Raw genomic sequence first — 14,555 nt, 5'->3', positions numbered from 1 at the left:
GATTCAAGTAATCCTACACTGTATGTGCCTAGGGTCTCACCCTGGCAGCTGAGACAGGCCACCCCAACCTACTTGGTGGCACCACAGTGTCAGCCTTGTCAGGATAGGTCTCCCCAGACCGACCCACTGGCTGTGAACATTCTAAACTAACACGAGTCTCATTAAGTGTCCAGTTTAAGGGTATTACACAGAAACATACCAAGGGAACATGAATCAAATATGCATTTTTATTCATTTATAATAAACTCATAAAGTACATCATTCTGATTGAAGCTAAGGGCATACAAAACTATCTAACAGAGCTCCCTATTGAAAAACAGTTATTGAGGATGATATTCACGGATGATCTCTGACTTGCAGTTTCGAATTCCATTTTGAATTTGGCTTGGTAGATCAGACAATCGTCCTTGAGACAGATGGTGGGGACATACGCGATGTCATTGCAATCGTCTGTTCTGTGCTTCTTGAAGTCAAGAATGGACGTGAACATGGCGATGAATAGCACTAGGTGGTTTAGGGTGTAGCGTTGTCCAACGCACTGGTGGGCACCAGCACCGAATGCCAAGAAGTTTCGCTTGTACATCCAGCGTTCTTGTCAATCCTCTGAGAACCGGTCCGAATCGGTGAAGCCCTGGAACAACAACTCGAAGAAGGATGGGAAAACTATCACTCCCTTCGGGATTGCATAAGATTTTGTCAGCTAGAAATCTTCTCTAGCAATGTGCGGTACAATGGTCTGTATAGTAGTGAGCATGGAGGAGCAGAAGGAGGAGGTAGACGTGAGGAAGATGAAGACAATGAGAAGTTGGGTTCTAAGAAGAGGAAGAGGTGAGGAATGTCGTCGACGTCGCCATTGATACAACAGTTGAACAATGAGATGATGAGCATGCTTTAGGATAGGTAAAATGGTCTATATATTTTTGTAAAGGTTAGTTTTGGTATTTCAAAAATATTTAACCCGCACTTGATATCATGTGATTATTCTAACTGACAATGAGTTAACACCAGGTACCAAATTGTTGCAAAATGAAAGTTCAGGTACTAAATTGGCACTTGGCCTAAAGTATAGGGTACCTATCGAGAATTTTCCCTAGATATATATGTTTATATATTAACACAATATTAATATAATTATTATATATAAGTGTGTGTGTGTGTGTGTGTGTGTGTATATATATATATATATTATATGAGGGTTGTGACATGTCGTATTGGGCCAAATGCCACGTTAGGATGACCCACTTTATCATGTTGTGCCACACCAACCCGTAGGCCCCAAATGAAGGGAAGGGAGATCCATCATATGGATGGATGAACCATGCAGGGTGGCTGGGTGAAATTTCAAAAATTTATTTTCTCCCTTCTAGGAATCGTATTCATAGTTTTAGAATAAATTGCATTTTTCAAGGATCATTCTTGAAACAAACCGGACCAGATCTGAAACTAAAAGAATGGAAGAGCAATACCTAATACGGAATCCACACGTGTAACTCCCAATGTAGGTGTTCACACCTAAAGAGGGTACCAAAATTCACTTTCATTGAAGATGGTGTAGTTTGATATGAAGCAGGTTAAGCAATGTAGTCCTTCAGCAAGAACTGCAATCTTTCAACAAGGATCAAGCAAGGGATGGTGAGTACGAATTAAATCTGATTTTTCTTGCAAAAATCAGAATCAAGATCCAATATTGATCAGTTCAAGAAACTGGAGATCAAATAGGGTAGGGTGGCAAGAATAGAGGGACAAAACTGATAGCAGAAAAAGGTAAAACTGAAGCAATCCGCCCCCTCTATTTATAAGCCTTAAGGATAAGCTTCTCCTAATCCAATAATCCAAATCTTTATTTGGATCTAGACTCCTTAAGTGATAAGACTTATCTTATTTGCTGATCCAAACCCAGATCCATACCCATATTCGCCCCATGTCACATGACTACTTAAGTTGTCATGTGACACCTTGATTAATCATATTAATCTTGGACCCTAGGCCCATTAAGTAAGTGGGTTCACCTCCCCTTTTAATTGCTGACTAACTTTGCTCTCTTTGTATGGCGTGGGACCCTAACATTGATCTTCTCAAAAGCCATATGGGTTCAACCTAACATTTGTTACAAGGCTTGATCGAATTCACTATTGAACACAATGAACCCCTGAGTCCATCAATGTGGGCTCTTAATGGGCCCAATATTTACACAAAATGGTCTTTGAGTCTAGCCACCTTATGAAGGCCCAAGGACTATGGTCTTAAACGAGATTAGTCCATCAGGTACAATAGCCCTAAATGGTCTTTGCAAAATATATTACATATATTACACTCAACCTCTCAGCCCATAATGATCAAACACTACCCGATAGGAAATGACCTCTCCCTCGATTGTAAGGGCAGTGTTACACTCTCTGCTCAGATGGATCCTAGGAATTAAAACCTTTTGCAAACATTTTTCATAAAATGTTATATATGTATATTTTTATATAAATATATTTTGCAAAAACAAATCTCAAACACGATTGAAATTGATTGCCGACAGTTTTTGTTTCCATTAAGAGAGTGTAGTCCCTTATCATTCACTTTGTCTGACGAAAGGGGTGATCCTATCACTATGATCACCCACTCGAGTGAAATCTCAGACTACCCCAACATACCCAGGTTTTGACCCCCGCTAAGGATCTCACTGATTGACATCTCAAAGACAATCCAATCCAACACTCAGTACAGTACCATAATCAAGTCTAGGGGTTAGGTGTAATTTTCCATATTTGCCCACTAGTGTCCAAGGTCTAGGGCATAACTAGAAAATGGTTCGGGTTTAGTGTTTCAGGTAAATACACACTAAATGTGCTTTGGGTCTCACCCTGGCAGCTAAGACAAGCTACCCCAACCGACTTGGTAGCACATTAGTGTTAGCTTTGGTAGGATAAACCTCCCTAGGTCTATCCAATGACTGAGAACATTCTAAACTAACACAAGTCTCATAAGTGTCTATTTTAAGGGTAATTACACAAAAACATACCAAATATAATATGAATCAGTTATATACTTTTATTCATTTACAATAAATGTCTAATGTACATCAATCTGATTGGAGCTAAGGGCATACACTGTCTAACACCAAAAACCCAAACCCAGTACAACCCATTTGATAGCTCTACACATATGTGTTTAGAGGGAGTTGTTGATATAAGATCACTATGAGCCTAGGTGGGCCACTCGATCAAAATGCAAGTCTCAATGTCAATTGACTATCCAAGGACCAAGTCTAGGAATGGCAATGTGGTAGGTTCAGGGTGGAGATCATATTCATTGTCCCCAACCTTGATTTTACAATAAACCCCCGTCCCTGACTTTGATCCCTATTGGGGGTAAAACTTGTCCTCCTTTCCCAATCCTTGACGGAGACGAGTTTTTTGTGGGACCTAAATCCCCAAAATTTTTTAGTTAACAGTATTTTCTGAAAAATAAATTTATTTAAGATAAATAAAAATTTTAAAATATGAACAATATTTTAAATCTATTTTGCTATATATAATATAAATAATATCACATATATAATAATTTATATTTAATATGCATAATATTTAATATATTTATAATTGGGGTCGGGGTGGGGCAGGGACCTCATTCCCCAACCTTGATCAGGGATCCCTATTAATTCCATCACCATTTCCGCTCCACCAAAGTAATCCCCGTCCCCAACCCTATTGGGGAAACTGGATACCCGTGTGGGATGTGAAAATTTGTCATCCCTAACCAAATCCAAAGAGAATAATACTTCATTGAAAATTCGCCCACGTTTCAACCATTGGTGACAGTCATCAACATCGCCAACATATGTTGTCATTCAAGACCTAAAGTCCGCTGCTTTGCCTCCCTTGTTTTTAGTAAAATCTCATATCCAAATACTAAATTTTTAAGATTAATAATAATGCAATTTTCATCTTTTATAGAGCGTCTGTGTTGAAGCACAATTGTATGAAATGATAGCATCAAAATAAGTATATGTTTGGCATTGGTGCTGTAGATACAACACCGTGTTTTTAGAAAACAGTGCTGCTGATGTGTGGGTTGGAAGCACTGTTTTCTTTTTTTCTGTTTGGAAATGTTGCTGCCAAGTAAGACATTTCCTGGAGAAACAATAGCACTTTCTGTTTGGTACCAATGCCCATATCTGTTTTCAGCACTGGTACCCATTATAGGAAGTTCACGTCACTGCCACATCATGTCCTCGTTGGTAGCAATGAATTGCAATATGAGTAAACGTCAAATTTGGTGTTGCTTTAAACCATGCCTTCTCGATTTTCAAGGCGTGTCTTGAAACACCATTTTTTATGAAAAAATGATTCTAAATTTATTGGCGTTTCCTGAAACACCATTTTTTCTGACGTGGCGCTGACGTATCACCATTTTCTGGAGTAACGACATCAATGCCAAACAGACGCTAAATAAATGCAAGGAGTGTATAGTTTTACAACATCTAATACCTTATAACACCTCTATTTGCAGTTGCACGTTAGTCCTTAATTGTTTATATTTCTCAAAAAACAGGAGGAAGTAGGCAACATTAAAGGAATAACTCTTTCAAAAGAGACCCCAACCATCACAATATGCTTTTTGCAAATGATTACCTTATTATGTGTAAAGCATATCCAAACTCCTTTATGACCCTCAAGAACTCTCTTAAACAGTTTGAGCTCCTGTCAGGCCAGAAGATATACCATACAATGTCAAGCATTCTGTTCAGTAAAAACACACACAGAACACACCAAAAACTTCTATGCAACTTCTTGGGATGAAAATAATGAGCCGAAACTCTAAATACCTGTGTTGTCGGCTCTAAATTGGGAAACACAAGGATTCCTTTCCAAGGATCCACAAATGAAGGTAGAAGGTAAACTGAACAAATGAAAGCTAAAACTCTTTCACAGGCAGGTAGAACTACATTATTAAATCAATGGCCCAATGAAAAGAGCACAGATGAACTTTTGGTGGAAAAATGATAGGAAGACTGTCTTTGGACATAATATTTCTTGTAGCCGAATATGTAAAATGAAGAATGAAGGAGGCCTTAGCTTTCGGAGCATGTCTGATATGAATAAAGCACTCTTTTCGAAACATATCTAGAGGCTACTAAATGGCAAAGAAGAATTGTGGGTTAAGTTCATTAGAGGCAAATACCTAATCGGTAAGAGCTTTTTTGACTGCAAGAAAAAATCAACTGACTCTTGGTGGTGGAAAAGTGTTTTGAAACTTGGAAAGGAGTTTCAAATAGGGGTGCAACTAAGCTCGAATCGGCCAATTTGGAATTTTACACGGGTTGGGTTTGGATTTTCGGTCCTCGAGCTAGACCCAGGCCCAAGAAATCAGGCTTTCTTATTTTTCGGGTTGAGCTCAAGCCTAACCCTTAGGTAGCCTGAACCCGGCCTAATTATATACATTTATACATGTATGTTTATATATGTAAATGTTGCATAAATATTATATATATATGTATGTATGTATGTATATATAATTTTAGAGTGGGTTCATTGACAAAACCCGAACCCGGCCCCGACCCGAGCTCAACCCGAGTGAATCAAATTATAGGGTGGGGTGGGCTCAGATTAGAAAAATCGGACTTGACCTAGGGCTTGGGCCGGGTTCAGACCTTAAGCCCAAATTTTAGGGCCAAGCTTGGGTTGACCATAAACCTAACCCAACCTGCCCAACTTGCACCCCTAGTTTCAAACGATGATGTGCTGGAAAGTTGGAAGGAACTCTCAACTACTGGCTCTCAAAGAATCCCTAATCCCACACACTCTAAATAACTTTCCAAAACTCAAACCCGAGATTCAAGCCAATGGCAACCTACATGAAGAGGGTAGCTGGAATGGTGCATTATTCTAGGAACTCTTTGAAGAGAATACAGTAAATGCCATTCTGAGCATTCCCCTGCAAATCGGGAGTTTAGGAGACAATCTAGTGTGGAAAGGCACAAAGGATGGTTATTTCTCTGTCAAATCTGCCTATAGAACTTTCAACAAACCTGTGTGTGAGAGCTCCACATCATCAGTGAAATGGAGAATAAGGGGGAGGAAACTGTACCCGTAATGTTTTTTGAGGTTTCTTTCCACTTTTGACAAAAAAAACCTATCTTATAGTTTTCACTTTACTAAAACACCTCATATAATCTTTCATGAAGAAATGTTTGTTTTGCCATTGAAAATAATAACATTATAACCTAAATTGAGTGAAAAAATGTTCAAGGGCATGGTCACATGGTTGTTTATTCCAAAAGCACTTGTAATACTTCTTCGCACAAAACAAAATTGACTAAATGAAACCAAATAGAGTGGTTGTTTGTATCTTATTAGGACATTAAGGTTAAAGCTATCATTTTCCACTGTCATCTAAAGCTCATAAAATAAACCGATTTCAGTAAACGGTTGTTTCAGTAAATGACCCTATTATTAATTATTAGAAGAAAAATAATAAAAAAAAACCTTTATAAAAATTGATTGGACCGGACGGTCTGACCAAAAGTCGGTTGGTTCCGACTTTAGAAAGACAAACCCATCCTTCATGTTACTCGGTTCCCAAACCCTAAAAACACCAGAATTTCTCTCTCTCTCTCTCTCTCTCTCGTAGCACTACTTGTTGTATTGTAGATGTAGCCTTCCCTTGGCTCGAATTTGAAACCGAGGGAGCAAACATGGCAGCGAGGGAGAAAGCTGTGCTGCAATTTTTCCCATCGTCGACTAGTTTGTCAGCGAAGGTTCACCCGGTGGTTATATTCAACATCTGCGATTGCTACGTCAGACGCCCAGATCAAGCAGAGCGAGTCATCGGAACTCTCCTCGGTTCGATTTCTCCTGACGGAACCGTCGACATTCGCAACTCCTATGCAGTTCCCCACAATGAGTCCTCTGATCAGGTTTGCATCTTCCTTTGCTAGCTTGTTTGTCTTCCGCCCCCTCGCCTGCTTATTTTCCATATGACTGTTTTAGGTTTGGACCAGTAAAAATTAGGGAACGATTTCTTAGGTTTCAGGGGTGATACCCTTGAATCTGGTGTAAGTTTGGACGGAGGAATGTATAGCTAGTAAAGAGATTTATAATTCAGGGCACTCTGAACTCTGAAGTCATGCTAGATATTAGAATAGGATCACAAATAGATTTTTCAGAAAATGCAATACCACTTAGGGCGTGTTTTGCGTGCAACAAAGAGACCATCTCCATTCGAGTCGTGTTTGTGAAAACCATGTTTTATTGTGCAGAAGGAAGGATGTAGACACGATATGATGTTCAATCTAATCTCTCGAAGTGTAGGCTCTGCTAACGCCTAGCGTAGGATTTTCTTCAGTTAGACATAATTTCCAACTTCAATATTCGTTTTTTGGTTTTATATGTTTCTTTCATTTTTATGCCCATAGCTTTTCCTTGAAATCTTTGTTTAATTTATTGATTTTTACTAATTAATGTCATCATTGTTGTTGTTACAATTAGTCAATTACCATTTAGTTATTATTCCCTTTTTTTAACCATTGCTGCTAAATATCTAGGTTTTCATATTGATAGGTAAAGATATGTAATTGGTTTTCTTATCTCGTTCTTCCTTGTGGGCAACGTTTCAGGTTGCATTGGATATTGATTACCATCACAACATGTTGTATTCTCACCAAAAGGTGAACCCAAAGGAAGTCATTGTTGGATGGTAATTTCTGTACTCTTATTTATTCGTTCCTCTTCCACTTCTAGTTTCCCATTTGTTATCTGATGATACCACTTTTATGACAATGTCGTCATACTTGCATATGCAGCACGACATCTTTGACATTTATTATGACATTGATGGTACATATAATTGCAATTAAATGGTCATTGTTTAAAGTGTAAAGAGTTGAAAACATAAACAAGAACTAGAAAAGTGTCTAAATTATAGGCTTTCATTAAGAGATGAATTTGATATAAACACATGATATTTAATGGAGCAATGATATGTGAACATTTTTACGTTACTAAATCACTAAAAGTTACCTCATGAAACAAGGAGCATAAAGTAAAGAAGCAATGCTGTTTGTTCTTGTGTATATGGCATTTGAATATTAATGAAATTGATAACTACATGACATTTCACCTGTGATTATACTTGTCTTTATTATTCTTTTATAGAATATAAAAATATGGGACAGGAGTCGATGGTTAATGCATTCTTTGGTTTTGAATTTAGAATTTTGCAATGATGTGTGGCACTTTCCACATGTTTGTACAATGCTTTAACTTCTAGTTTTTAAAGCTAAATATCTACATATGTATATTATTTTTTTAGGGTAAAGAATAAATTTCATTAAAAAAGAAAAGTGATTACAAGATGAATGGGTATCAAGATGACATGCCAGAAAAGCTAATTAAGATGAAAAAGATTCACATTACAAGCTTGAGTCTCAAGAATATCCCAAAAGTTTTCCACCAAATCTGAGCTGTTGACTTGCTCAAACTCTGGAAGAACCAAGAACCCAGTTTATTACAAGCTTTCCAACCAAGGCAACTATCACTTCAATGCACTTTGACTTATTCTCAAACAGCCTTTTCCATTCATTTCATTCCACATTGTCCAGCAAATTGCGAAGGGAATACAGCTCCAAATGATTCTAGCGTTGTTACTCTCTCTAAACCTTGGCCAAAGAGGAAAAGATTTCTGCTGGTGAAGAAGGCTGGAACACCAGAATGCCAAAAAGGAATGAGTAGAATTTCCAGTTGAAGTTTTCCTCTTTGCAGGAGAAGAATAAGTGACAAAACAGTCTCCTCATCCATATTACATAAGCAACAGTAATTAGCCATGCTAAATCCTCTGCTCCTCATCATACTAAATTTAAGCCTCATAACTCTAATTGCACATGTAAAGGGTTTCAGCCAATACCACTGCTTTTACTTTTACTGATGTCACCTAATTGTGTGATCATTTTGTTTTATCTCATCATGTGTGCTTCTTTACAGGTATTCAACAGGCTTTGGAGTAACCGGGGGCAGTGCTCTCATCCATGAGTTCTATTCAAGAGAAGTACCAAACCCAGTTCATTTGACTGTTGGCACAGGATTCAGAAATGGAGAGGCTACCATCAAAGCTTTTGTATCTGTCAACTTGTCTCTTGGAGATCAGCAGATTTCTGCACAATTCCAGGAAATTCCTCTGGATCTCAGGATGCTTGAAGCTGAGCGTGTTGGATGTATGTACTTCAAATGATTCTGGCATGTATGCTCCTGGATGATCAGAGCCAGTTTGCCATTATCTTTTTTATAATGGTGGATAAACAATGCTCTTTATGCATGAATTCTATGTATAGTGAATGCATTGTTTTTTCATGAGATGTATATAAATATAGTGCTTAATGGATAAGATTACGTAAGTTGATCACTGGCATATGTAATTCTTAGATGAATTCTTCGGAGACTTAGGGGCCATTTGATAACTGCTGAAGTTGCTGAACTGGAAGACTTATTGCTTTGTCTTTTAGTTGCTAAAGTAATTAAATAAATTAAAATTTCAAGGGTATATTGATCTACCCAATTTCAGTTTCAGCCATTAAGGAGCCTACAACCTCCTTAAAAACTTATTCACTAAATGATAAAGCAATAAGCTTTTCAGTTCAACATCTTTAGCTGTTTTCAAAGGACCTCTAAGTAACCTAGAAAACTTGAAATAGTCAAGTTCTAGTTGACCAAAAACTATTTTAGGTTATCAAACAGATTAACCTGCTAGGCTGGAAGCCAGCCTGGCCAGGTTTCACCATTTTCTTAACAATAATAAAAATTTAAAAATGAAAAAAGCTATAAATATGTATACATACATCAGTGCATACATAAGACTTATGCTATTATAAGATTTTTTTAGAAGGCCTGCTATTATAAGGTTAAAACTATATTTTAATGTTTAAACATTTTTATTAGTAACCTTAAAATTTCATTGACAAAAAGAATGGCTTATTTTTTTTTTTTGGGTACATAAAAAAAGAATGGTTTATGAATAGCATGCCAAGCATCCCTCCACTTTAGGCTGCCAAGTAACCACCTAACCCATTTCCTTACTAATTAAGTAACAGTTGACACCAAAATAATTGATCCTTGATTGATTACCCATTGCATGGTCATTGCATCTGCCAAGATATTTACTGATCTTTGAACCCAAGAATAAAGGTGGTTTGCAACTCTGTTGTCAAGAATCTGATTTTCTTCATGATATCTTTGTATTGCCATAATCCTTGTTTCTAGTCAAGTGCATAGGACTGTTATTCTTCTCTTCCTATTGCTTTCATGGGAAAGGACTAAGTAATGACCATCCTGTACTAAGTATGTGGCAAGTATGCCTGTTATTTTGTTTGAAAATGTGGCCACACCATTGAAAGTCTTTATGGTTAGTTTTTTTTTTTTTTTTTTTAATTTAAATTAGGGAACCGAATTTAAAAAAAAAAAAAAACTTAGTATGTATCCCACATCATATGAAGTGGGTAGTTTTTTTTTTTTCTGATAGGTAGCCACATTTATGAAGTGAATTCTTTTGAGAGTGGAGTTAACTACTTCCACTTTTTTCTTTTTCTTTTGTTTTTCCTGAGAGTGGAAATAACTACTTCCACTTTTTTCTTTTTCTTTTGTTTTTCCTGAGAGTGGAAATAACCACTTTCTGAATACTCTTTCTTGAGAAGATATGTAGTCACTTCTGATGTGGAAGCCCTCTGGTCTGAAGAATCTTTATCCGATTTTATACTGCAATCAATGCAAAACCTGTTGATTAAGGTTCCTGAAAGTTCAATTTTGCATAACTGCAGTTGATATCCTAAAGACAACAACGGTAGACAAAGTTCCCAAGGATTTGGAAGGAATGGAAGCCTCTATGGAGAGATTGCTTGCACTAATTGATGATGTCTACAAATATGTTGACAATGTTGTGGTGAGATACCCGATGCTGGCCTGCTTAATTTCACTTGATGCACCTCTATGTTTTGAATTCCATAACTGTTTTTACCAATAAAAATAATTCCATCACCCTTTTTTCTCAGGAAGGGCATGCTGTTCCAAACAATAACATTGGGAGGTTCATATCTGATACTTTAAACTCTATTCCAAAAGTATCAGCAACAGCTTTCAAGAAGCTTGTAAATGACAGTCTACAGGTAAGATGACATTCTAGAATTTTTCTATCGAGGCAATCCAAAGTTTGGATGTCATAGACAATGATTTCACTTGCCAACATTCATGCCTGAGATGGACTTGGTCTGATCATTATTGCATTGCGAAGCCTTTTTTTTTATACCTTTGTTTGGGACAGATAATGGTAGATCATCATCATTATCATCCAAGCCTTATCCCAGCTACATGGGCTTGGCTACATGAATTCTGTTTCAATGCTCCATTCTGTTTAAAGTCATATCCTTTGTTAAATTATTGGTGCTTAAATCATTTCTTACTACTAGACATGTCCTTTCTGATCTACCCCTAATCCTTCTAGTCCCTTCAATTTGCAAGTTGCAATAAATCACTTCGTGGGTGTTGTTGATAGTTTTCTATGCACGTGATCAAACCATCTAAAGTTCATTTTCTCTCATTTAATCACCTATTGGAGCTACTCCCAAGTTCAATGGGGGGTATATCCAAATGCATGTAGATGTTGCTAATTTGCTATTCTAAATGCTGAACTTTATGCTTGCTATTGTGGTATGTGCTATCAAATTTGCTTACATTTTGATGCCTCTATTCTTTTAGGATCATCTACTATTGCTTTATTTGTCAAGCCTTACAAGGACGCAACTTAGCCTGGCAGAAAAGTTGAACACGGCTGCTCAGATCCTGTAACTCAACTCTGGAGAATTTTTCAGCAGCACAAAGTCTGTCAGAGACCCCAGTAGCTATTGTTATTAACTTATTATCATAGACACATGTCAGTATTGTTTTTCCTTTCTTGGCAATGACTGTAAATTTTTGCTTTGCTTCTCATCTTATATTCTCCAAGATTTTGCTTGATCTCATTGGAACATTATAGAGGCAGTTGAGTTGCTCGTTAACCTCTTTGCGACTCGAATTTAGGTGACGTACTGACTTCCAATTTTAATGTTTAAGGGTTTATTTATTGTACATGATAATATGCATAGAGATTAAACGCTTCAATTCTTGATTCTTCGCAAAAGTGAGCTTGTTTGAAGCCAGAATCCTGGGATTATTGTTTTCAGTATTGACTTTGAAGATTGCAAAGATAAATGCTTTCTTCAGCAGAAGTGAACTGAAAACGTTAAGGGCATTCTCATGTAAAATGAACAAATACTTTTGTACTCGGAAATCATACTAAACCAACTATTGGGGATGCGTTCATTGGTTCGCTAATTGCACGCTGGGGCTCCTGAAGGGATGAGAGATCCATTCCATGGACGCCCAAAGATTGCAGAATAAGGGGCGAATTTCAAAAATTTTTCTTTTCCCTTCAATTGGGAATAATATTCCTTATTTAGAAAATCATATTTTCAAGGATCATTCTTGAACCTTAAACTGAACCAGATCTGAACCAAAAGAAGTAGGTGAGAATTATACATGATACGGAGAAGTAGAATCTCCCAACGAAAGTATTCACGCCCAAGGAAGAATCCAAAGACTACTCCCACTGAAGATGACGCAGTACAGGTGGAGCAGAATCAACAGTGTTCTTCTCCAAGAACTCTGTCCTTCGCAAGAATCAGCAAGATGGTGCGTGAGCACAGCTTCCTTTCAATCATTTCTTAAATAATTGATATCAAGATCCAATCTTGACTTTTCTCACAACTGGAGATCAAACTGGCAAATAGGGCAGCAAGAATAGGGAGGCGGCAAGAGAGTATTCGCAGGGAGCAGAATTCTCTCTTCTTGATTTTGGTACTAGAGAAAATCTGTTGTGTGTTTAAAGGCTGCCGCCCCCTTCTTCTTTTATAATCTTAAAGGGATCAGCTTCTAATCAAATTAGGAGTTGCTAATCCAAATCATATTTGGGTTAGAAGTCCCTTTAAGTGATAAGGGATAATCCTTATCTTATCTGCAGATCAGATCAGCCATCTCCTAATCTAATTAGGAGGTTTCCAGATCTAAATCTCATTTAGATCTTGGACTCTCTAAGTGGATAGGGTCTAAGCCCAATCCTATTAGCTGATCCACTTCAGAATTCGCACCTAAACAAACAGCCCAGTTCGAAATGGGCTTTAGGCCCATTAAGCTTATGTGCTCACTTAACCTTCCTAACTGCTGCCCAGTTGGGCTTCCTTGTATGGCGTGGGACCCAAGCATTGATCTACACATCAGCCACATAGGTTCGGCCCAGCTTTTGTTACAAGGCCTGGCCGAATACACTGTTAAAGACAGTGCACCCCCTAAACCCATCAAATGGGTTCTATGGGCCCAACACTTACCCTAAGTGGTCCCTGGGCCAAGCCACCTTGTAACACACAGGGACTGTGGGCAGATGCAAGATTAGCCCATCAGGTATTATCATCAATGGTCTTACACTTAACCTCTCAGCCCATAATGATCATACACTGCCCAACAAGAGATGACCTCTCCCTCGGCTGCAAGGAACAGTGTTGCACTCTCCACTTCTATGGATCCCGGGAATTAAAACCTTTTGCAAACATTTTAGAAACCATAATATATATACTTTTATATCTCATATAAAATATACTTTGCAAAACAAATCTCAACGGTTGAAATCGGCTGCCGGCAGTCTTGGTTTCCATCAGTGAGAGTGCATCCCCGATCATTACCTTTGTCCGACAAAGGGGCTGATCCTTTCACTATGATCACCCACTCAGATGAATTTTCGGATTGTCCCAACATATCCAGGTTTTGACTCTTGCTAAGGATCTCACTGATTGGTATATCAAAGACAGTCCGATCCGACACCTAGTGCAGTATCATAATCGAGTCTAGGGTTCGGGTGTAAATTTCCAGTTTTTGCCTATCAATCTCCAAAGTCCAGGGCAATATTGGAAAACTGGTCCAATTTAAAAATTCAAGAAATCCTACACTATATGTGCCTAGGGTCTCACCCTAACAGTTGAGACAAGCCACCCCAACCGACTTGGTGGCACCACAGTGTCGGTCTTGTCAGGATAGGTCTCCCCAGACCGACCCATTGGCTGTGAACATTCTAAACTAACACGAGTCTCATTAAGTGTCCAATTTAAGGGTATTACATAGAAACATCCCAAGGGAACATGAATCAAATATGTATCTTTATTCATTTACAATAAACTCATAAAGTACATTCTGATCGAAGCTAAGGGCGTACAAAACTGTCTAACAGCTCCCACTTGCACTTAGGTCCAATCTGGTACTAGCCAGAGTCCCATGCTTTCTACGTGTTTTTTAAACACTTTCTGTGATAGTGACTTTGTTAATGGGTTTGCTACATTTTCCGTTGACGCTACTTTCTGAATCAGGACGTCCCCTCTACCAACAATCTCCCGTAGTACGTGATACTTCCTCTCGATATGCTTCGACTTCGAGTGGGCTCGTGGCTCCTTAGCGTGAGCAATGGTTCCATTGTTGTCACACAACAAGGGGATGGGTGAT

General features: G+C 38.1%; 1 protein-coding gene across 1 annotated transcript; it reads left to right on the top strand.

Annotated features, from left to right (window-relative positions):
- The first annotated feature begins 6,585 nt into the window (after positions 1-6,585).
- On the top strand, positions 6,586-12,098 carry LOC104606057 (eukaryotic translation initiation factor 3 subunit F-like). Its single transcript, XM_010271095.3, has 6 exons — positions 6,586-6,907; positions 7,607-7,686; positions 8,970-9,199; positions 10,796-10,917; positions 11,027-11,140; positions 11,730-12,098. The coding sequence occupies exons 1-6, from the start codon at positions 6,686-6,688 to the stop codon at positions 11,817-11,819; spliced, it is 858 nt and encodes a 285-aa protein (XP_010269397.2). The 5' UTR covers positions 6,586-6,685; the 3' UTR covers positions 11,820-12,098.
- Positions 12,099-14,555: the final 2,457 nt, after the last annotated feature.

The sequence above is a fragment of the Nelumbo nucifera genome, chromosome 2 (genome assembly GCF_055504915.1).
Source record: "Nelumbo nucifera cultivar China Antique chromosome 2, China Antique-T2T, whole genome shotgun sequence".
Classification (NCBI taxonomy): Eukaryota; Viridiplantae; Streptophyta; class Magnoliopsida; order Proteales; family Nelumbonaceae; genus Nelumbo; species Nelumbo nucifera.
The sequence above is the reverse complement of the archived record's forward strand: the minus strand, read 5'-3'. Positions and strand labels throughout refer to the sequence as shown.